The sequence below is a fragment of the Lygodium microphyllum genome, chromosome 20 (genome assembly GCF_053477565.2).
Source record: "Lygodium microphyllum isolate KBCC chromosome 20, Lygodium_microphyllum_v1.1.10, whole genome shotgun sequence".
Classification (NCBI taxonomy): domain Eukaryota; kingdom Viridiplantae; phylum Streptophyta; class Polypodiopsida; order Schizaeales; family Lygodiaceae; genus Lygodium; species Lygodium microphyllum.
In genome coordinates, this window is record NC_141154.1 from 2,525,518 (window position 1) to 2,550,548 (window position 25,031).

Genomic DNA, 25,031 nt, shown 5'->3' on the forward strand with positions numbered 1-25,031 from the left:
TTGTCCAAGACTTACGGAAAGATGATGAAGGAAATCGACTTTGATTGAATCTTCTAAAATTTGAATTGAATTGCTTTGAACCATAGTTACCATTTGCTTGAAATTGTTGTAGACGCTTGTCTCTTCCTCGAAGCTTGTCTTCAGTATCATGAGCTAAAGAAATTGCATCTTCAAGAGTTGCAGGCTTGAACATATTGACTTCAGCATAGTAATGCCCAAGTAATCGTGACATAAACTTGCGCTTATGAGTCGCTTCAGGTACATCTTCAAGCATGCGTAGTTGGAGTAAGGCATTCCAAAAGCATTCGGTGTACTAGGAAATAGGCTCACGATCTCTTTGCTGAAGAAGATCCCATTGCTTTATGGCTTTTTCATGGAATTGTGGAGGAAGGAAATTCTATATAAACTTATTCTTGAAACTCTCCCAGGTAGTGGGACAATCTATGCTCTTATGAACCACGGTCCACCAAAGAGATGCTTTATCCACTAAATGATTAGTGACACACTTGATTTTATCTTTTTCAGCGTATGTCTCTTCATGAAAGTAATCATCAAACTAACTGATGAATGCAAGAATAGTCTTTCCATCTAGAGTTCCATTGAAAGTACGGAATTTGAAATTTCTTTTACTTATCTTTGTTTCTTTGCGGATGGATTGAGCTTTGAGAGTCGCATCAATGGTTCGTTGGATAAGATCTTCAGGTTATGGTCCATATTTGTTGGTAGTCGATCCTTGTAAATTGGCCAATTGAACTTGCAAGGCTTGCCGAGCTCTTCATTCTTCATCCAACTGCATCATAATTAAATCCAATTTTTGTTCCATCATAGGTTTAGGAAGATCGCGTTCATCCATTAAATCATCCTATTTTGTTCTGTCATCCTATAAAAATTCAAAAGACCTCACACTCTCAAAATCCAATTAGCGGGATGAGCGTAGCACAAAGTCGGGTGTACAAGGCTTATAGATTTTTGTTTGGCTTTCACGGTCTTTGACTTTTGTGGTTGCGAGATTTGAAATCTTCGTAAAATCTGCGTATGACCTTCTATGTGTGCTGAAATTGGTTCAGCAAGTCTGCATATACGAACAGAGTCTTCCAGGAAACAACTTTGCAGTTCAGTGCTTCTGTGCAGGAACAATCCTTATGGGAGTTTTTGGCGTAAGTCAGTTTTGATTTTTGGGAACTTGATTGACTTGCAGAGTAAGTAAATTTAGACTTGCAAAACTTGCAGGATTTGAAGACTTGCAGAACTTAGGAGATTAAGAAGCTTAGTAGCTTAATAAAATCTGCATGATTATCGTGGACTTGAGGACGTCTGATGCCGTTTTGACACCGTTTAGTGCATACTCTTGCCGTTTTTTTTACGGATTTGATTCTTGAAGCTTTTTAAAGCTTCTAACTAAGCTTTTTACTAAAGCTTTATTGACTTTGAAGTGAAACTTGGAGATATGGAAGCTTATCTCTTCTCTGTTGAAAAACAACTTGGAAGGAGAGATATTGACGTGGTCCTCTGCTTCCCAAGGCTGGTCCTTCAGGATTAGAGGTTGTAAACAGAGGTTGTTGACTGCCAGGAATCCACTGGTATCGACAGTTCACGATGAAACTGAATGTAGAGCACGATCATTCCAGGAGCTCCACCTTCGCGCAAGATGGGTAGCGATTGGAAGCTCTCGATCTCAACTTCACTCTGATACCACTAGTGCACATATCGGATGCTGTATGCTCGCGTACTGAGCGTTGGAAGGTCCCCAAGAACAAAAGAACTCTACTTTTTGCATAAAACTCAAGGTAGAAAGCATGCACGACATGAACAAGAGACCAATTGGATGCAATCTCCCCCCATGTCTTGTGTGAGCGCTCCACAAAGCATGTATTTTATGTATTAATCATCTTCAAGCTCAAATAATAGCCCAAATTACAAAATAGCACGCTTTTGGCTTTTGAGTTTGCTTTAGCACAAAATAGAAATAAAGCTAATGGGCGGGCGCCCAAAGAGCCAGGCATACCCAATACAATGTCCAAATACAAATATCATAATCGTGCGCCCATGTGCATACAAAATAATAAATAAATATCCAACGCCTTAATAAATAGGCGTGACAAAATACAGGTGCCATCCCTAAGGTATGCGCCCATTGAAATATAAGTGATAACTCGAATACAGGCTATCCTCCAATGCTTTCCTCCGCCACTACTGCTATCTCTACACATCAACTGAAGCATTCACAATCGTTAGTAAAATAATACAATTAAACCGACAAAAGTGAATACCTAGCAGTCTTCAGCTACATAAATAAATCAACTGGTTAGAAATCAATCATAACCTTAATTTATCACAAGTGCGCACTCTAAACTCATAAACGTTTATTAATTTAATATGTATTTTGCAAAATCACCCATGTACACACTAAATTAATGAAACACCTGAAAAGGATAGGCGTCCCCATCAACTTCTCGCACAAAGAATCAACTTTGTGTATGAGCCCCGATCAACAAAGTTTACGGAATCCACCATAAACCTCACGGAATCCACCGTGAAATATGCCTCCTGGCATCAAGATTATTCAAAGGCAACACATGTTGGTTGTATCTTTTAAGAACCTCTGCTACAATCTTTAGGCTCAAGGTGTGCCACTGGCCAATATTAAATGAAGATCATTGTAACTTCAGTTATGCTTTTGCATGTCTTGGACATTGTGGATAAGTAATCCAATGCTTCTTCCAGCTGATTTTTGGCTCTTCATGCTATGTTTCATTGTTATAAGAAATTATTCCACGCTTTGTTTATAAGAAATGTTTCGAGCGGATGGGATGATATTTCATCAAGTTCAGTTGAAGGAATTTCTTAGAGATTTTATCTTTTGCAGTGATGTCGCTTATCCAGGTGATGTAGCTCCTTCTCCGTTGATGTTGTAATTCACGAGTGATGTAGTTCCTTTGAAGCCTATGAATAGGCTCTTGTAAGTTCAACTTGGTAATTTTATATTTTGAATATTAATATAACGGTAGGCCTATATAGAGCTATGGGTTTTTTCCTTGAGCCCCCAAGGGTTTTTTCATCCATAGTAAGGGACCTTTATTTGAGCGGGGATGTTAGCTATATATAGTCTATCTATATATAGTGCTATATATATTCTATCTATATATAGCGCCCCAGGTCCCCTCTATATATTCCTATTATGTGTGCTCAGTTGACACACTTCTAGGGTTCTAATTCCAATGTCTCATATCTCTCTCTCCTCTCTTCCTTTCGTCTCTTGTAGGATACTGATTAATTCCGTACTACATAGCGGCTCTAAAAACCATGTTTTAGTCATGCAACTATATGAGAGAAGATAGCATCTATTATTTGGATAGTAACTAAATACCACTTTAGTCCTCTTATGACAATTTATTGCTGTAGCATAAAAATCCCTCTTTGTTGCTCCAAATCCACTCAAATTTTGAATTTCAAGGATACTCGAATCATTTCCCTAGAGTTAGAGAGCTAGTTTCCTTCAATAGATGCATTCAAAAGAAAGTTTGAAGCTTCTCAATACCATGGACAACATGCTGCTCTCTTTTACCCTATTATTCATTATCAATTTCAATCCATTAACATCACAAGAAACTCATCTCTTGATGCCCAACCCATGTACCTCATGCCTCTATGTTATGTAAACAAGCATAAGTATTCATTTGTAGCATCTATATGGAAATACTATGCTAAAATTTTTATAACATTATATTTACTATTGTGCACCCTATTTTGGTTGTCCATATTAGCCCCAAAACATCCACCAAGTCCTTCTCTCGAAGCCTCAAGTGCTAGGCTATGACTAGGGGTGAGTCTGAGAGTGCCTTCAAGCACAAAGCTTCATGAATCATGGTATTATAGATGTAGAAGAAGTAATTCTTCTAGAATGCCTTGTTTTTATATAGAGTTATACTTTTTTTCAATCCACAAAAGCTTCTCTTTTCTCTTGCTTTAATTCTCTCCTCCTCTTCGTTGTTTGCTGCCCAATAGTCTCCCTTCAATAGCAAGTTTGTTGGAGATATTATAGAAAAGAGATAGAGACCCTCTTTAGCCTACAAACTCTCAAGAAGATATAGGAAAATATGTGCCAATTTTCAGGCTCTTTGGTGACCATAACTTCCTCTCCTCAAAAGTCTCACTTTGCCCCCACTTACTCTTGGCCTTAGTCCCTACTTTGGACATCCTTTGAGCTTGCTCCATGGACATTGCTAAATACTTCTCATTTGCATGATTATGGGTAGCCCACAAACTCATCCCCTTTCGCACTGTAGCTTGTCTTCAAACATATTTTTCTACTCTTGACCCTCCTATGATACTATCACTTATAGAAGCATAAGATCGAGACACATACAATAAACCCTTTGGCATTATATACTCGAAACAAGCACTTGCAAGAATGGAAGAACAAAAGGCTAACGTGATAGTGACTAAGAACATTGAAATCATGTGAAATGGTAATCCTCTTAAGTTTTACGTGAGTAGACATGCAACGCCACAACAATGCCCATTATTTTTCTTTATTGTTCAAAAAATGTGTCAATACAAGAACTGTTGGGTGTTATCCCTTGTAGTGACAACAAAATTCGGATCTAGTTGGACCAACCAATAATTCTAGGTATGTATCATTTAATTACTACTACACAACTACATAAAAAGTATTCCCTTTGTTGAGATATTGCAATTAAAGCATTTGAGAATCATTCATGTATCAATTTAAGTGTCAAGAAGAATAGTGAAATAGCAAATGGAAGCTTGCATTAAATATCAATTGTGGAAATTCTTTTGGTATATTTGAATAATATTTCAAACTCTAAAACATCAAGTAATCATTATAGAATCTATTGATGCTAATATAATTGCATTCTCTATGTTATACAAAGGAGTGATGCATAGGTACATGGTAATAACACTTATAATGACCCTATAAAATGTATTATTGCTAATGGAATGGCATTCTCTATGCTATACAAAGGAGTGATGTATAAGTATATGACAATAGTAGAGTTGCCATACTACAACAGGGCTTTATACCCTTAGCAACAAATCAATTGTGAAGTTTCTACAACTACAACTTGAGAACACCCCATTTTGCACAAGTTACAAATAGAAACTAAGCTATCATGAATGCAAATTGTATGACAACAACATCCATGAATAGAAATATTGACGATTACCAATGAGTGTTGGGCCTTATGGCTAAGCCAAAAAAAATTTCTCATAACTCCAAAAGTGATGATAATTAAAAATAGAGACAATGTGAGAGAAAGAGAGAGAATAGATGAGAGAGGAGAAATAATTGTTTTTTTCAGTGAATCATTTTGACAAGTAATTATATAATTATATTTGTAGGAAAAATGCACCCTTTGGCACCACAAGAGGTTTGTTCACATTGATGAATGCGGTGTGTCCTTTAACCTTCTAGTGAACATGTAAACCAAAATGCAAATGAGGAAATATCTAGGCAAGTACTTCATTACAGCATATTACTTCCAATAATAGGGTTTTCATTACACAAAGATGAGATCTCAAGGGATTTAGCTACATGGTTGATCAAACGCATTCAACCTAGAAACCCCTTTAATACAAGATTTCACATTTTCTTCAAGCACTAAATGAGGTAGACATTGACAATATAACAAATGACTTGTCCACATATCCTAGCCAGTAATGAGCAATGAAATAGTAAATGAGGTAGACATTGACAATGTAACAAATGACTTGTCCACATATCCTAGCCAATAATGAGCAATGAAATAGGACAGAAATTTTGAGAGGACTAGTCGTAGAAAAACAATTCCACATATGCGTCAAGTGCGCTATGTTACAAATATTACTGGACAAAGAAAATGTAAATATAGATTTCCATTTCTATCAAGCCACAATCGAGAATCGACAACAAACCTTGAAACTCAAGTGAACATCCAAAACGATTCTCGCTTGCCCCTACAAGAGCGACACTAGACACTAACTACTCCTGTCTTCTGTTATCTAAAATTAAGAGAGGTGAATACCAAATTTAGGGGGATCAAGAGAAGACGATCGATGGTGCTTGATACGAGCAGCGATGGGAAGGATGGACGCGTCGGGGGTAAGCAGTCGGGAGACACGAGGGGTGTCGGGCCCGAAGTTCGAGAGGCGAGCACCCCAATAGTGATTCATGCGCAGGAGGCTAGCGTTGGCAACGATGGTGTAGCCCTTCCGCATTCGGAACATGTGAGGGTCGTGGCGAGTGACTCCCTCGCACAGGCTCGGCCGGAAAAGAGCCTTCTGCCGGGAGGTGGACCCCATAGCCAAGCCCTCCGTCTGTCTCATGCGTCTCCGATACCTCTCGATCATCCAACTGTCGTCTTCTCCTTCCGTCAGATGTCCTTGTGGGTGCCCCCCGAAGATCATGCACTGTAGCAGCACCTGCGATAGCACGACGTCCTCCTCCTGTACTCCTGGTGCCTCATCCCACTGTCTTAGCAGCCGTTGCAGGAAGCAGCTGCCGCTCATAGCAGGGCTGAATGGATACTCGTCCACGTCCATCACCAGGGCCCACGTAGTCTCCCCTCGGTAATTCTCCAGGAAGTCCGCGTACGACTGGTCCTGTTCAAAGTGATAGCCCTTCTCCAACGTCGTTTCCTTCATCATCTGGTGGAATGGATGGTACGTCAGCAACCCTAACTCCACATAAGGCCATAGCTCGTCCTCCTGCAGCTCCTCCCTCGTGTGTCCGGTGTCGTACCAGTATATATGCTCCACCCCCGCGTAAAGCATATACTCAATCCACTGCTTGCACTCCCTCGCCGTTATGTGGAACAGATCCTCCTTGAACACTCGGTTGACTATCACCGCTGACAGGTAGTACTGCTCTGGCACGCTTGGTGCAGACTGGGTAGACGCCGCCTGTGCGCTAGCGTCGTCGAAGTCCGCGTCGAACTCGAGCTCTTCTGCGCGCCATTGACGATCGTCCATTTCTGACGCATTATGTTGCGCTCTGCAGTTGCTCCTCATGAGCCTGTGATTGCTGTCGTAGAGAAGCCATGGCGCTGCTCTATGAACACCATAATATCGGCCAGCTGGTCTCACAGGATTATTGGTGGGCGCGACTGGATCAGACGTATGGTGCCTCCGGACGACGAAGTATAAGGTGGTGGCTAAGAGGACGCCTGTCAGGAGAGTAATTAACGTGGCTAAGCAGCAGCGAGCTCTGGTGGACGTCAATAAATGGTGTAGACGGTGTTGAACAGAATTCCTGCGTTTCATGATGGTATGTGGCAAAACCTGATCGTTTCTAATCGCGGGACATCCGTCTCATGGATCGCCTATCCACCCAAGCAAACTATGGCTAGCTGCCGCCAATTTTACATCTGCAGCAGTAACAAGAAGCCAATCGATGCAAGTGCCACGAGGTTATGCTTAGCGTGGTCGGTCAGTAAGAAAGTCGGACACACGAAACGTATGATAGAACAAATAATTACAGAACAAAACGCTATCATGTCTTTAAACTTTCAAAATGTCGATTAATAATTTTACATATAAAAGGTACCATATAAAGGGGTTATTTATAAATTTAAAAGAGAAGAGTTGTGTTTTATTTTGTAAACTTTTATAGGTATGGGTGTTTACAAATATATCTTAAACGCATGAGAGCCAAAACCAATTCTTTCTCTCTCTCATACCTTAGAGACCCACAACATGCATTTCCATCTCCTTCCTCTCAATAACACCCTCTCTCTCTCTATCTTTCTCTTTCTCTTTTTCACCCCCAACACACACACTCTCTCTCTCTCTCTCTAACTAGCAACACACTAGTAGTTCTCTATCCTTAACTTCTTTATATCACTACATTAAGCTTAAGCGATTATTGTTTATAATATTATCACAATGTTAGTGGTTGAATTACATATATACAATGATATCACACTCACGTATACATTCACATTCCCCTTCTCTTTATTTTTTGATATATGTTAAATTATATCATGATATATTAGTACTTCAATTGTGCACACATAAGCAAAACCAAATACACGTACACTTACACATCTCTCTCTCTCTCTCTCTCTCTCTCTCTCTCTCTCTCTCTCTCTCTCTCTTACTCACTCTCTCTCTCATATATTGGGGTCCCACAACATGCATCTCCCTCTCCTCCTCCTTCCAAATAATAACCCCTCTCTTTTTCTTTGTCTTTTTCACCCCCAATTCTCTCATCTATCATCTCTCTCTCTCTCTCTCTCTCTCTCTCTCTCTCTCTCTAACAACGCATTAGTAGTTCTCTCTCCTTAACGTTGTCGTATTGCTGCGTATTCGAGGTGTGAAAACCACCCAAAAGTTGTGTGTGTGATTTGATACTTTGTACATACTTGGTTGTTGTGTTTACATTTATTTTCTACGTATGAGTATAGTGGCGAGCATGAAGGGTTGCTTTCAATCTATGTTGAGCAAGGTCAAGGAGAGAAGACATTACAACTATACAAACAGATGCAAGAGGAGGGCATTTTCTCAAATCTGTGCACGATCAATCTTATTGCTGTGAATAGCAAATATTGCAATGTTTCCACTGACAATAAGCGTGTAATTAATATCGTCAACAGCAAGGAATTTGGAAAGGTTTCGGTTTATGTAAGGATCTTCTCACAGAAAGAAAGTTGATTGTTTAAGATGGCTTTTGCGGCATTTGGTACAACAATGGTGGGAAGCATTACTTTCATTAGAAATGAATGAGATTGCATTATCAGATGTACAAAGAGTAGAAAAGCTGAAATCTGCTACTAATGCAGTTTTCCCACTAGTGCTGAACACCTTTTCGGTTCCATGTGATGATTGAAGGGTCTAAGAAGGTTCTAAGGCACTTGTTGGGACATTTTTGGGTTCTAGTGTTTCATATTTAGTGGAGGCATATTCGAGCCCATGAAAGGGCCGCCTTTCTGAGGCTATTGTGGGGGAAGAAAAGAAAAGCTTTATTGGGCGTTTTGTTTTTTTCTGGGAGGAAGGAATCACAAGGCGAATGGAGGTGAAGAAGCTAAGGAGGGTGGATCTCTGCTTTTAGGCTACTTATCGGACATTTTCAAAAATTGCGGGGGTCAGAGAGAGAGAATCAAGCTTTTTAATGACGGAAAGGGGTGCCAAAAGCCAGGATGTAATAAAGGGGCGGAAGGAAATCAGAGAGGAAGAAGCGCGGGAGAACAGGAACACGTTAAGGAGATTAGAAGACTGCAATGAAACCATTGTTACGGAATCAGAGGAATTTGCTGCGACTGAGAAGAAATGAATCAAGAGTGAAGATGACGAACAGAAAGACGGACAATGCTGTCAAAAAGCAATAGTAAAAAGAAGAGACGGACAGAGGAGGATCGTGAGGATTCTTCAAAGTAAAATACTTTAACACATACAGCCTGGACCTCTTTCTCTTTCTCTCTTTCTCATATCCGTTTCTCATATCAATCAAATAAATCATGTGTGGAAATGCAATGCTCTGGGGAGCGAAAGCTGAAGAAGACGACAGAACACAGAATTATTGGGTCCTTATGGTCTTCAGAATAGTCTACGATTGTGATCCTCTACCGCAACAATTCTGAATTAAGGAATTGAGTTTGTTGTTGTATCAGCCTCAAGTTTGGGCTTCAAGGAGGACAGCGCAGGAGATCTGAACTAAAACTGAAGTTTGATTGATTAATCAATAAACCTTTGCAACGTCTACACCTCATGGATGAAGCCTTGCAGTCATTCAGACACCTTCTGGAAATTAACACCCAGGATGATAGCTGAAGAGGTTGTAGATAGAAAGGAGACAGAAACTCTGATAGATGAATCGAAAGATGCTTCTGAGGGTGGGTGAAGATGTCGACAAAAACTGTGATTAATTCGTATGAAGTTTCTTTGTTTGGCCACAGGTTTGGGCAGTCTGCATAACAACTAGGGAGTGGAATTGAGAAGGAAAAGGAAAGATTTCCACAAAGATGAAATTGAGACTTTCGAAAGTGCTTCACAGAGTAACGGCCTGCTGTACATGGCAAACAACTAAATTTCAGGATTGACAATGGCATCGACCATCACCATGGAAGAATCTCATGCAATAGAAGATAGCCGCACTGCTCTGCTATACCAATGAATGATCATCAATCTGAAAATCATCTATTTGTAATCCTCAGGAAGACCTTGCTTCCATCGGATCTGTATCGCAATCAGAGTGTGTAAGGTTTATGATTACCTCTCCAAAACTCCAGCCAAACTCGAGAGAGTCTGCAGCAGTTTGTTTTTCGAACAGAGTGAACTATACAAGTTAATAAAAACAGAGCGTCTGCTGGTTGCCAATCTTAGGCCTTCAACAGCTTTAGAAATCCATCTGTGATGATACACTAATATGAAAATTAAAGGTACTATACCTATTTCATGAATGACGAAAGACAATCTCAGTGTCCTGAAAAGAGAAGGTATTTTGTATAGCCTACAGTTGTGGAAATTTCTCATGATGCATCCTTTGTTCAAGAAGAACATTTTGAACCTGTTCTGAATATGATCAAAATCCAGACTTTGGAAGAGCAACAGCAATGAATAATTCTGTATTACAAGAGATAACTTGGCAGTAATATATTTATTACTTGGCATCATATTTGTCTTGATTACTTGTTTCGATTGATCTTTTATCCTGGAATTTATCAAGATTTCTGTGGTTGCGACATTACTTTCACAAACCCTTTGACATCTTTGGTGAACCCGACGTGAGAGCGTCGCAGAAATTTCAGGATGGGAGACACTTCAGCCTCTATTTCAGCTTCTTCTACAATTCCAGCTACCTCTACTTCAGCTCCATCTATGACTGCTGCGTCAAGTACTTCAACGGAGGATCTAAAACAGATTTTGCATAATATGTCCATGTATATGCAGCTCCAAAATCAGCAAACACAATTGTATATGCAGCAACAACAACAATTGCATCAATAGCAGTTGTCTCAGCAAAGGCAACTCTATTCGGAGCAGGAGAATGCAAACAGCGCGACTAAGGCTATTGAAGCAGTTGAGAGTGAGAAGAAGCTATTTGATGGGCGTAATGTTTCAGCATATTTGAAGACATATGAGATCAAGATGGGATTTTTTGGAGTTCCTGCTGGACTTATGAGTAAGTACTTCCTTCGTCTTGTCACACCTGCTTTGAGAACAAAAGTGACTGATCTTTTTATTCAAAATACACATTGGCAAGATTTTAAGAAGGCTCTGAAAGAAGAATACTTCCTTGAGGATTTTGGTATGGCTACTCGACGGTCATTCCGAGAGTGGGTCTACATGCCAAACAAGGGTCTTGCTGCTTCGGAGTTGATTCGAGAATTCGAAGAGAGGTATAGTCAGCTTGATGCTATTGAACAAAGAGCATTGGATGTTGAAAAAGTTGAACTTTTCTTGCAAGCTGCAGATCCTGCTCTTCAAGAACAATTGGGTGAGCTTCTTGAAGATCGTACGAAGCCTATGGGTCTTAAAACTGATTGGCAGGATGCTCAGGATGCAGTCTCGACTTTGACCAAGAGGAGGATATGGAAGACTCGCCTACAGAATGGTTCCATGACACCTACACCATCATCTGCTCCTATGCCTACTTCTATCCCTGTTATTTCTTCTCCTCCTCAGCCAGTTTCTTGGCCTATGCCAGTGCCTACTGTTTCTACTCCACCTATTCCTCCTGTTCCTCGACCGATGCCTACACCTTCTGCTCCAAAACCATCCGCTCCATCGGTGCCTACCTCTATTGATGACATAATCAAAGGCATCACAGATTTGACACTTGAGTCAGTCAAAGCAGAGTTAGTGGGAAAGTTGAAGGAGCAGTTTGCTTCAACTGTGCCTACTACTTCTTCTAGTGCTCCTACTGCACCTAGGAGTGCTCCTAGGAGAGATCGGAGATGTATTTGGTGTGATAGTACGGAGCATCAGCATTGCAGGGATTGTGACTCTTTCCAAGATGCAAGGAGGCAGAATTTGGTATATTGGGGGCAAGATGGTAAGATTTGGTTGACTGAGACAGGAGCTCCACTTGCTACCAACTTTGGTAAAGGTGGAATGAAAAAGTTAGTGGAGGATATGGCTGCGCGTACTTCTTATGTGACAGTTAGAGGTGATGCTTCTGCATATGGAGTACAGATTGAGAAGGGATTAGAGACTCAGTCCGCACTATGGACTTATGCTATGGAGACTGCAAACAAGGGGAAAATTCAGCAAACTGTTTTGACTAGTGCAGGCTCTAGCATCAGATCAGAGACAGGTTGGGACTCGCCTGTTGACAGGTATTCTATTTATGCTTATTTGGCTAAATCTCATGGTGCAGATGTATTTGTTGAGGAGAAACGTAAGAGGGATGAAGAAAATCCAAGTGCAGCTAAGAAGACTAGAGGGGGTGAGTTTGTTACTCCACCTACTGCAGGACCATCTTCAAGACCAGGGCCAGATCGACAGATGGAGGATGCTCAAAAGAGAGAAAAGAGGCAAGAGCCTCAGAGAGAAAGCAGCCACGATTCAGATTGATGTCCGATATTGAGACATCTACAGATATGAAGAAAATCTTAAATGATAAGATACTTGGCAATGAGGTGACTTTCACTATTTCTGAGATTTTGGGCATCTCAAAAAGAGAGTTTCAGGATCAGTTTCAGGAGGTCCTGAAGAGGAAAAGACATGCATTGGCTACCACTGATACACAGGGAGTTTTGATTGGAGAGTTGGATGAGGATGATGATGAGGTTATGGTTGATAATGCTTCTGTTTTGCCGCAGGTAGAGAAGAGGGTTCAGCCTATACATTATGCTGAAATTTATGAGCCTGTTTTGATACCGCGTAGTCACTTTTCGCGGAGCCATTGGGCTAGGGCAACTACAGAGACGATGGTAAAGATTGGAGAGAAACAAGTGCCTTATGTTGCATTGGTTGATCATGGTTCAGAGATTAATCTCATAGTTCGTGGAGTTTATGAGAGTAACAGATGGCCTATGGATGTAGAGCATGGGTGGCATATGAGAGCCGCCAATAACACTGCAGGTGATTTATATGCTGCTTGCCCTAGTGTCAGGGTTTCTATTGGTGATGTAGAGGAGGATTTTCATTTCTTTGTGCAGGATTCATGCTCTTATCCCATAATTCTTGGTCAGCCATTCATTACAGAGATGCGCATGGAAACAAAGGTCATGGATGATGGATCTGCTTATGCACGGATTTGCAGTAAAGATGGTATGAGAGCAGTTCAGTTTATGACTGTATGTATGAACCATGTTAGAAACAGGGATACTCTCAGAGATGCACCCTTACCCACTGTGAGGGATTCGGGTTTTCATTAGGTACTGCCATTTCGCGAGACGACGGTGGTACAGAGGAGAGGAGATTGGAGTTCTCGCCTCCTGGTAGCGGTGTTTTCTCCTCCGGTTATGTTGGGATTTCAGCAAACAGTTCAATGAGTTATCAGAAGACTTCTAGGTTGCCTAGAGCTGCCAGGCAGTATATATGCAGGAAGGAGAAAAATTTGAAAAATGCAGGAATTTTGGAGGATGATGAGCACATAGATGGGATGTATGACAATGTGATTTGTGCAGATACGATGACAGAAATGGGAGATATGCTGAAAACTGATATGCTGAATTGTCATGGTAATGTATTAGTGCAGTCTCTAGACATGTTTCATGAAATTGCAGATTTTATGTCACAGATTGAGTCAGAGGCTGAGGTAACTCAGCAAAGAGTGTTGAGTGCTGAAGAAATTCAGCAAACAGAGTTTCCAGCTGGTTATGATCAGCTTTCAGAGAGACAGAGGGCTGAAAATTTTCAGCCAACAGAGTTTACTGCTGAAATATTTCAGCATTCAGAGTTTGGGGCTGTTTCTATGCAGTCCATAGAGCAGAGGGCTGAGAATATGCAGCCATTGGAGTGCAGAATTGCTGATTTACAGCAAGGTTTATGTAATGCAGAAGAGCATAATGAAGCCAGGGTTGACACGAAATACAAAACTGTGGATAAGAAGGTGAAGCCGGTTGCTGTACCGCTTCCACCTGACAGTGATCAGCAAATAGAGAGGGCTGCTAAACAGCAAATTTTGAGGAATCCGGAGCATATTGGTCATAAATTTTCAGCAGAGACACTTGCTGAATTGAAAATTGGAAATGGTGATTTCTTGTTACCCATGGAGAAGCAATGCTTTCAGGAGATGCTTGAGCGTCATGGAAGGGGATTTGCTTTTGTCCCACATGAGATTGGATGTGTGAATCCTGATGTTGTTGCTCCTATGGTCATTTTTACTATTACTCATATCCCATGGAATCTTCGACCTATTCCAGTGCCTAAAGCACACTTGCCAAAGCTGATTGATTTATTGAATGAGAAAATCAGGATGGGAATCGTTGAGCCTTCATCTGCACCATACTCAAACAGGTGGTTTACAGTTCCAAAGAAGAATGGTACTCTTCGATTTATTCAGGACATGCAGCCAGTGAACAGAGTTACTATCAGGAATGTTGGTATAGGTCCAGTTGTGGATGAGTTTGCAGAGGCATTTGCTGGACGTGCCATCTATTCTTTGGGTGATTTGTATTCAGGATATGATTAGTTTCAGTTGGCTTTGGAAAGCAGGGACATAACCACCATGAGAACTCCTATTGAGCTTGTCAGGATGTGTACCTTGCCTCAAGGTGCTACTAATTCTGTTGCGCATATGACGAATGCCATGCATAAGGTCCTTCGTGATTACATACCTCAGCTTACTATGCCTTTCTTGGATGATGTGCCCATTAAAGGGTGTGCAGAAGAAGAGAAGAATGAGAGCCTAAATGAGCAGGGATGCAGATACTTTGTGGCTGATCATATTTCAGCATGTGAGAAGATTTTGGCTAGGTTAGAAGAAGTGAATTTGACACTTTCAGGGCAAAAATCTGTTTTTGGAGTGAATGAGGTTGTCATTGTTGGGCATATGTGTGGATATTATGGCAGGAAACCCTCACCTGATAAGGTGAATGCTATAGGCAAGATTGCAGAGTATTGTTCTACTACTTCAGAGGTACGAAGATTCATTGGTGCTTGTGTATTTTATATGATTTGGATACCTCATTTTGCACACATAGCAGATTGTTTGTATCAGCTGCTTCGAAAGGGGCAGAAATTCTATTGGGATGAGAGTCACACTAAAGCCATGCGGAAATTGAAGAAGTTATTGCAGAATGCTCCTACTCTCAGAAAAGTGGATTATAATTGTGATAGACCTATTGTATTGACAGTTGACACTAGTTGAATTGGCATAGGTTGGGCTGTGGGTCAAGATGATGCAGATGGAAATAGGTATGCTATTCGGTTTGGGGCGAAAGTCCTAAACGAGAGACAGAGGAGATATCCGCAAATCAAGAGGGAGTTATTGGGGATTGTCACGGCTCTCAAATGTGACAAGGAGTACTTTATTGGAGCTTCAGTTGTGGTAGAGACAGATTGCTTGCCATTGATTGGTATGATCACGAGTTGCTCTACTCCGGATATAGCCATGTTGAAATGGATTGCATACATTAAGTCATTAAATCCGGAATTTAAACACATAGCAGGGAAGGATAATCCAGTGGCAGATATGTTGTCTAGAGCCAGATATGATGATGAGGAGACTCTACTTGCAGAAGAGGATGATGCAGAAATTTCAGCCACTATGGTTGAGTTTGTCATGTCTATGATATTGTGGCTTTCACAGAAGAGCTCTATGTTGGAGATTGGTTGCAGATTGGCAGGTACCTTAGTACACTAAGCAAAAGAGATGAATGGACAGATGAAGAGTTCAAGAAGATCAGAAGAAAAAGCCTATGGTTATTTTCTCAAGGACGGATTTCTTTGGAAGCATCCGAAGAAAAGAGGCGGATTACCTTTGCGGGTTGTCTGCGATAGAGAGACACAGTTACAGGTGATGAGGGAGTTTCATGAGAGTCCTTGGGTTGGTCATAGAGGAGTATGGGCTACTTATGAGAAAATCAAGGAGAAATATTGGTGGAAAGGAATGTATAGAGATGTTTCTCACTTTGTTGAGACTTGCAGAGACTGCCAGATGTATTCAGTAGTGCATCATAGAGATGAGCTTCATCCGACCTATCCGCTATGCATTCATTATAAGTGGGTAGTTGATTTGGTTACCATGCCTATGGGTTTATGGCAGATGAGATACATTGTTTTGGCTAGAGAGGATCTTACCAATCATGTTGAGGGTAGATCTTTGAGAACGAAGACCACTAGTGCAGTGTGTAAGTTCTTATTGGAGGAAATTTTCTGCAGGTATAGTTCTGTGGGTAAGATCACTGCGGATCGTGGTGAATTGGATGCAGATGAAGCTAGGGAGTTTTTCTCTCAGCTAGGAATCAAGTTGGCTCTAACCACAGCATATAATCCAGAGGGAAATGGGAAGAGTGAAAGAGGGCATCCGCCGATAGTGAAAGCATTAGCCAAAGCATGCAGAGGACGGATTGGAGAATGGCCAAGACTTTTACCATTTGCTTTATGGGCTGATCATACGACTCATAGTGTTACCACAGGATATATGCCTGCAGAGTTGATGTATGGTCAGAAACCTGTTATGCCGATTGAGACTTGTGCTTTGACTTGGTCAGTTTTACCTTGGCAGGAGGATTTGACGAGAGAGGAGCTCTTAGCTCTTCGGATTCGACAGTTGGAGAGGAGACCTGAGGATATTCAGCTAGCTATTGACAAGTTGAAAGTTGCTAGACTAAGGAACAAGGACAGGTTTGATAGCAGGCATCGCTTGCAGCCTAGAGCAATAAAAGAGGGAGATTGGGTATTGGTCTTTGATAGCAGCCTTGAAAATCAGCATACTGCACTTCGGAAGATGGTGAAAAGATGGTTTGGGCCATACATAGTCAGACATGTCTTTGATAATGCAACATATGAGCTGACTGAATTGGATGGGACAGTGCTTAGAGTGCCTATTGTTGGAAAAAGAATCAAGATTTTCAAGAAAAGAGATGATGAGGATTATGCATTAGAGGAATTTTCAAGAGAAGAGCAACGACAAGAAACTCCAATGGAAGCGACTGATGATATGGCTGATAATCTTGTTGATCTACCGGAAATGCATAACGTAGAGATTGATCTGTTTGTGGAACTTGATGATAACGATCATGGGTAGTTGGCCCATCCAGAGGATGCGCAGGATTAGAGGGGGTGGATGTCGTATTGCTGCGTATTCGAGGTGTGAAAACCACCCAAAAGTTGTGTGTGTGATTTGATACTTTGTACATACTTGGTTGTTGTGTTTACATTTATTTTCTGCGTATGAGTATAGTGGCGAGCATGAAGGGTTGCTTTCAGTCTATGTTGAGCAGGGTCAAGGAGAGAAGACATTACAACTATACAAACAGATGCAAGAGGAGGGCATTTTCTCAAATCTGTGCACGATCAATCTTATTGCTGTGAATAGCAAATACTGCAATGTTTCCACTGACAATAAGCGTGTAATTAATATCGTCAACAGCAAGGAATTTGGAAAGGTTTCGGTTTATGTAAGGATCTTCTCACAGAAAGAAAGTTGATTGTTTAAGATGGCTTTTGCGGCATTTGGTACAACAATGGTGGGAAGCATTACTTTCATTAGAAATGAATGGGATTGCATTATCAGATGTACAAAGAGTAGAAAAGCTGAAATCTGCTGCTAATGCAGTTTTCCCACTAGTGCTGAACACCTTTTCGGTTCCATGTGATGATTGAAGGGTCTAAGAAGGTTCTAAGGCACTTGTTGGGACATTTTTGGGTTCTAGTGTTTCATATTTAGTGGAGGCATATTCGAGCCCATGAAAGGGCCGCCTTTCTGAGGCTATTGTGGGGGAAGAAAAGAAAAGCTTTATTGGGCGTTTTGTTTTTTTCTAGGAGGAAGGAATCACAAGGCGAATGGAGGTGAAGAAGCTAAGGAGGGTGGATCTCTGCTTTTAGGCTACTTATTGGACAATTTCAAAAACTGCGGGGGTCAGAGAGAGAGAGAATCAAGCTTTTTAATGACGGAAAGGGGTGTCAAAAGCCAGGATGTAATAAAGGGGCGGAAGAAAATCAGAGAGGAAGAAGCGCGGGAGAACACGAACACGTTAAGGAGATTAGAAGACTGCAATGAAACCATTGTTACGGAATCAGAGGAATTTGCTGCGACTAAGAAGAAATGAATCAAGAGTGAAGATGACGAACAGAAAGACGGACAATGCTATCAAAAAGCAATAGTAATAAGAAGAGACGGACAGAGGAGGATCGTGAGGATTCTTCAAAGTAAAATACTTTAACACATACAGCCTGGACCTCTTTCTCTTTCTCTGTTTCTCATATCCGTTTCTCATATCAATCAAATAAATCATGTGTGGAAATGCAATGCTCTAGGGAGCGAAAAGCTGAAGAAGAGGACAGAACACAGAATTATTGGGTCCTTATGGTCTTCAGAATAGTCTACAATTGTGATCCTCTACGGTAGCAATTCTGAATTAAGGAATTGAGTTTGTTGTTGTATCAGCCTCGAGTTTGGGCTTCAAGGAGGACAGCGCAGGAGATCTGAACTAAAACTGAAGTTTGATTGATTAATCAATAAACCTTTGCAACGTCTACACCTCATGGATGAAGCCTTGCAGTCATTCAGACACCTTCTGGAAATTAACACCCAGGATGATAGCTGAAGAGGTTGTAGATAGAAAGGAGACAGAAACTCTGATAGATGAATCGAAAGATGCTTCTGAGGGTGGGTGAAGATGTCGACAGAAACTGTGATTAATTCGTATGAAGTTTCTGTGTTTGGCCACAGGTTTGGGCAGTCTCCATAACAACTAGGGAGTGGAATTGAGAAGGAAAAGGAAAGCTTTCCACAAAGATGAAATTGAGACTTTCGAAAGTGCTTCACAGAGTAACGGCCTGCTGTACATGGCAAACAACTAAATTTCAGGATTGACAATGGCATCGACCATCACCATGGAAGAATCTCATGCAATAGAAGACAGCCGCACTGCTCTGCTATACCAATGAATGATCATCAATCTAAAAATCATCTATTTGTAATCCTCAGGAAGACCTTGCTTCCATCGGATCTGTATCGCAATCAGAGTGTGTAAGGTTTATGATTACCTCTCCAAAACTCCAGCCAAACTCGAGAGAGTCTGCAGTAGTTTGTTTTTCGAACAGAGTGAACTATACAAGTTAATAAAAACAGAGCGTCTGCTAGTTGCCAATCTTAGGCCTTCAACAGCTTTAGAAATCCATCTGTGATGATACACTAATATGAAAATTAAAGTTACTATACCTATTTCATGAATGACGAAAGACAATCTCAGTGTCCTGAAAAGAGAAGGTATTTTGTATAGCCTACAGTTGTGGAAATTTCTCATGATGCATCCTTTGTTCAAGAAGAACTTTTTGAACCTGTTCTGAATATGATCAAAATCCAGACTTTGGAAGAGCAACAGCAATGAATAATTCTGTATTACAAGAGATAACTTGGCAGTAATATATTTGTTACTTGGGATCATATTTGTCTTGATTACTTGTTTCGATTGATCTTTTATCCTGGAATTTATCAAGGATTTCTGTGGTTGCGACATTACTTTCACAAACCCTTCGACAACGTATTTACATCACTAGATCAAGCTTACGTGCTCATTTTTTATCATATAATCACAATGTTAGTGATTCAATTACGTATAGATAAGTGATGTCACACTATATAGACATTCACATCCCCCCTCTCTCCCTTCTTTGCACATATTTTATATTTATATCCTGATATTTTAATACTTCAATTATGCATATATAAGTAAACCACAAACACATCCACTTATGCTTACACATTCTTCTCTATCTTTCTCTTAGTCCCTCTCTTTCGCATTTGATTAGGCTTACATATAAATTGAATTTATGCATTCATTTAGAATAGACCCTTGCAAGCAATTACTTCACAATCTCTATAAAATATAGCTTTGTATTGTTTCATTACATGTAGATGTTATTTTTTCCAAGAATTTTTTAGTTTACATTTCAAAAATAAAATATTTTAATATACTAATATATTTCACATTGTACTATATTGAATTATTATAAATAAATATACTAAATCAAAATGGATTTACAAGTTAGTGAACTACTATGCACAAAGACAATGAACGTATTTATTGCAAACATTAATATCAATCCAGCTCTATTACTAGAGGGTGAAATGGGTGTTCTATAATAAGCTCCTGGACTCCCCTATGAAAACCTACTAGTTGAGTCAAGTAGAGAAGAATGTATTCCAACAGGATTGTATCCATGGGATTTTCTTCAAATATAAATAGATATATAAAGGAGCTAGGTGGGTTACATTGCATCTTCTTTATGCTATCATCCACAAATAGTATCATTGTACGACTAAAGTATGGCCAATCAATATCATTATTATTATTTTTGGAAACTATGGCTTCACCCTAACTCCCAAAGAATGAGTTATGAGAACAGACGTATCGATAGTATCACTTTCCTATGGTCAACCATAGTCTCTTTAGAAAAATACATAAAAGTGCCATATATTATAAAGAACACATGTGGATTTACTTACTAGGAATGTAGATCCTTATGTCTCTTGCATATTTTTTCTTTGATTATTTTAGGTCTAATGCCTTCTCATTAGAGGGGAATTCACATTTAGGTAGTCGAGGAAGATAGGACATCTCTAGTACACCTCATTGCTGGTCAATCTGGTTATCCTTATATGTCAGCTACTCCTAATTCAAGTCCACGTAATCCTTACATTTACCTAGCAAAGTTTGCAACACCCCCTTCTCAAATTGCCCATACCTGAACCTGCCATTCATAGTTCTATTACATATAGAGAACACATTAACAAGATACCATTGCAAATACACTTCTATAGAAGGATACCAAGTTACACTTGTAGAAAAGTCTCCATGTTGCTGACTTGCACGACTTTTGAAACTCCTATTATTATCTCATTTGAAATTCTATTTATCTCTTATGTGAACTAAAAGGAAAAATCTTTATCCACTTAAATGTTGTAGTAGTTTCCTCATTAAAACAAGTGAGAGATATAGAGAGAGATTATGTGACTCATTTCACAAGTCCCCTCAAAGAAATGATGTAGGAGACTTATGAAAATTTTTTCCACCATGAGAAGGGGTTGCTAGTAATCCCCTTCTTGATGGGGTTGCCAATAATCCCCTTCTTAACATTAAAAAAATTCAAAGTAAATCACTTAATCTCTCTCTCTCTCTCTCTCTCTCTCGTCTTACTTTCTCCTTCTCTCATTTGTCTCTATCTCTCTATCCCCCCTCTCTTTATATTTATATTTATTAATTAATTAAAAAATAAGTAGTAATTAAGTTATTAACTAAGCAATAAATTAATAAGTGCATGTGTGTATACACCTCTCTTTATGTGTATATGTATGTGCTATATGTTTGTGCATGGCTCTTATCTTCATTTCTCATAATGTGTATATTTGGCGTATCTCTCTCTCTCATTGGAATGAGAGAGAAGTTTTAAAATAATATTTGATGAGAGAGAAGAGATACAAAATAATTACTAGCTAAAACTATAATATTATATGTGTATCTATGATATGTTTTAGTATGATATAGAGTAGATTCAGACTTCGTGAATCAATGACATTGAAATTTTTGGATGTTATGAACAAAATGGAGTCCTCTTTTTTGAGAAAAAAAACTCCTAACATAGAAAAACTAACAATTAACATAATATATAGTGGCTATCGTCTTTACATTGTGTCTTTGAATAAATAAACACATTATCAAAATATTATATATATATATATATACTATTGAAATTATAATCAAAATGTGACTTTTTAGTCAGATTGTACTTACAAGTTGGAGAGAGAGAGAGAGAGAGAGAGAGAGAGAGAGAGAGAGTGTGTGTGTGTGTGTGTGTATGTGTGTTTGATAAAAGTCCAAAGTTATTAAGGTAACAGAACCCCAAAGGTAGTATTGTAGTATTATAGGAGAGAGTTGCTAGAATTATTTTAAGCCACAGAGAGAGAGAGAGAGAGAGAGAGAGAGAGAGAGAGAGAGAGAGAGAGAGAGAGAGAATGTGTTTGTCTGTGTTGATAAAGAACCAAAGCTACACACACACACACACACACACACACAGAGTATGTGTTTGCGTGTGTTGCTAGAATTGTTTTAAGCCACACAAAGAGAGAGAGAGAGAGAGAGAGAGAGAGAGAGAGAGAGAGAGAGAGAGAGAGAGAGAGAGAGAGAGTATGTGTTTGTGTGTGTTGATAAAGAACCAAAGCTATTAACATATAGGAAAGGCCCAAATGTAGTATTGTAAGAGAAAGTTGCCAAAATTCTTTAAAGCCACACACACACACAGAGTGTGTGTGTGGATTTTGATAAAGGTTCAAAGCTATAAATATAGGAGAAGCCCAAAGGTCATATTGTGGCACTATAGGAGAGAGTTGCTAGAAATTTTATCTCACAGAGAGAGAGACAGAGAGAGAGACAGAGAGAGAGAGAGAGAGATTGTGTCTATGTGTGTGTTTTGATAAAAATTAAAAGCTATTAATGTGTAGGAAAGTCCCAAATATAGTATTGTAATATTGAGAGAGAGAGAGAGAGTGTGTGTGTATGTGTGTATGTGTGTGTGGATAAAGATTGAAGGCTATTGATATAGAAGAGGATCTAAGGTAGTATTATAGGAGAGAGTGCTAGAAATTTTAAAAACCAAAGAAGGAGGCACTGGGAGGAGGCACTGGGGCCTCCTTCTTTTGCTTTAAAAATTTCTAGCACTCTCTTCTATAATACTACAATACTACGTTTGGGCCTCCTACATTAATTTAAAAAGGACACTCACTATCCAAACTACTTTTCACATTTCTTTCTCTTCTCTCTTAAATATGAGTTTTTAAAAAACACCTCTCTCTTGTCTCTCATCAATAATTGTCTTCATCTCCTCTCTTTCTCTCTCTTATGCAAAAATGATTTTCATCTCTCTCTTATTTTTCTCTTTTCCATTGAGTCCTAATACCCGTCCGAATGAAATTCCTCATATTCAAAGTGTTTGAAATATATTTTTGATTTCAAAGACTAGCCAAACCAATTTATGAGCATTAATCTTTAAAGCTATATCTTTAGTTCTTTAATTGTTTAATATACACTGGATGAACCTACCTTGATTGTTCTATGTGTGTGTGTGTCCATGCACACATATGTACACGTATGTGTATGTCTCATTAGGAGCTTGTTTCTGTCTCTCTCTCTTATTAAAAAACTATTGTCACTAAAAATTGCTATTTTTCTCTCCATCTCTCTCGTTAATGTGTGTGTGTGTGTGTGTGTGTGTGTGTGTGTGTGTGTGTGTGTGTGTGTGTGTGTGCATTGAAAGTTCTGACACGTGCACATACACATGCATATACGTATGATTATTTCTAAGAACTATAACTATATTTTGTGCCTATGAATACTAATATTACAATAGCAAGATGAAAGGTTAGTAAAGATCACATGCATAATGAAAGATCAAGATTATGGTCTCTCTCTCTCTCTCTCTCTCTCTCTCTCTCTCTCTAAAAGTCTATTCATTGAGCATCAAATTTATACTTTTTTCATCAATAATTTCCTATTTTTTCATCAAAATAAATAATCCACAAATATGGGAGCTCTAATAATGAGTTTTTTTTAAGACCAATGTTTAATGATGTTGCTAGAGCCATGTATAAATGTACACCAACCCATGCTTACCAAAGAGAACTTGCATCTCATATTTGGAAGTAGAAAAAAATTTCAATGTTGCCCATATAGTATGACCAGCAAAGCAAAGATTATGCTAGTTCTTAGAACAAAATTATTTTATTTTGTTGAGAAAATACAAACATATCTCTCTTGGCTAGCTTCTATCAAATTTATGATAATCTTTTGTTATCATTGTCTCTTTGTTTGTGAAACAATAGTACACTTGCCAGAGGTCAATGTAATATAAATCTAGATCTATATTGCTTGTAAAAATTGTTTTGTATTGAGAGAGAGAGAGAGAAGTATTTACAAGCAAAGAATGAACTATTTGTTTCAACACATGTCATAATCCAATGTAATACAAGTTTCCTCAAACCTTGAGCACTTGCACAAATATTTTTGTATTACAAGAGAGAGAGAGAGAGAGAGTGTGTGTGTGTGTGTGCTATATATGAGTAAAGATAAAACTATTTGTTGCAACACATATCACAATCTAATGTAATACAAGTTCTATTGATATGGAGTGCTACACAAGAATTTTCATATTGCAAATAAGAGAGAGAGAGAGCTATTTATTGTAACACATTTTATACTATAATATAATATAGATTCTATCAATCGAGAGTGCTAATATATTTTTTTTTGGGTTGAGAGAGAGAGAGAGAGAGAGAGAGAGAGAGAGTTAAGGTGATGGTGGTGAATGTGGTGATGGTGGTGGTGGTGGTGGAAGTAGAAGTAAAGGTGAATACATCTAAGGCCTGGAATAGTAAACTATGTGGAACAAGACTAGAGGGGTTACAAAAAAAGCCTCACTCAAAAACTCACTTCTTGCCCTTCCCCACCATATTGCTTCACATGTAGCAAAAGAAGATGCCTTGTTCTCTGCTTTGGTAGGGAGAGTATTTTTGATGAAGTGATATTAAAGGTTGCAGTAGTTAGCAAACTTTAAAGCTAATAGATGCTAGTAGTACATTAATGAACTAAGAAATATAGGAGTAGTCAAGACTATTTGGTATGGAATGTAGATGGAGAAAATGTTGCAAGAAGCAGTGGGCTATATAAGGAAGGGATCAAAAGTGATCAAGGGTTATGAGTGCACGCATAGTCCAAGAGTTCAAGGATCAAAGGGCTCTCATGATTTTATGTTAGACAATTCACTCTTAACTAATATCCTAAGTGCTCTCTATAAATAGATCCAATCTTGTATTACCCACAATCACAACATCTGGCAATAATATTGCCATTGACTTGTATCTTGTAGTCGCCTTGTATTCAAGATGATTTTGTGATCTTACACTAGTCATTCCCAAAGTCATA

General features: G+C 39.2%; 1 protein-coding gene across 1 annotated transcript; it reads right to left on the bottom strand.

The window, feature by feature from the left end:
• Nucleotides 1-6,009: 6,009 nt before the first annotated feature.
• Nucleotides 6,010-7,496, bottom strand: LOC148018653 (uncharacterized). Its single transcript, XM_087701057.1, has 4 exons — nucleotides 7,479-7,496; nucleotides 7,277-7,322; nucleotides 6,992-7,049; nucleotides 6,010-6,910 (listed from the first exon to the last, which is right to left on the bottom strand). The coding sequence occupies exons 1-4, from the start codon at nucleotides 7,494-7,496 to the stop codon at nucleotides 6,010-6,012; spliced, it is 1,023 nt and encodes a 340-aa protein (XP_087557183.1).
• Nucleotides 7,497-25,031: the final 17,535 nt, after the last annotated feature.

Excerpts from the sequence above, each read along its gene's own strand:
- LOC148018653 (XM_087701057.1), bottom strand. Across the intron at positions 7,050-7,276 it reads ATTAGAAACGATCAGGTTTT|CAGCGCCATGGCTTCTCTAC; the intron begins GCCACATACCAT and ends GTGTTCATAGAG. Across the intron at positions 6,911-6,991 it reads ATGAGGAGCAACTGCAGAGC|CGCACAGGCGGCGTCTACCC; the intron begins GCAACATAATGC and ends CGACGACGCTAG.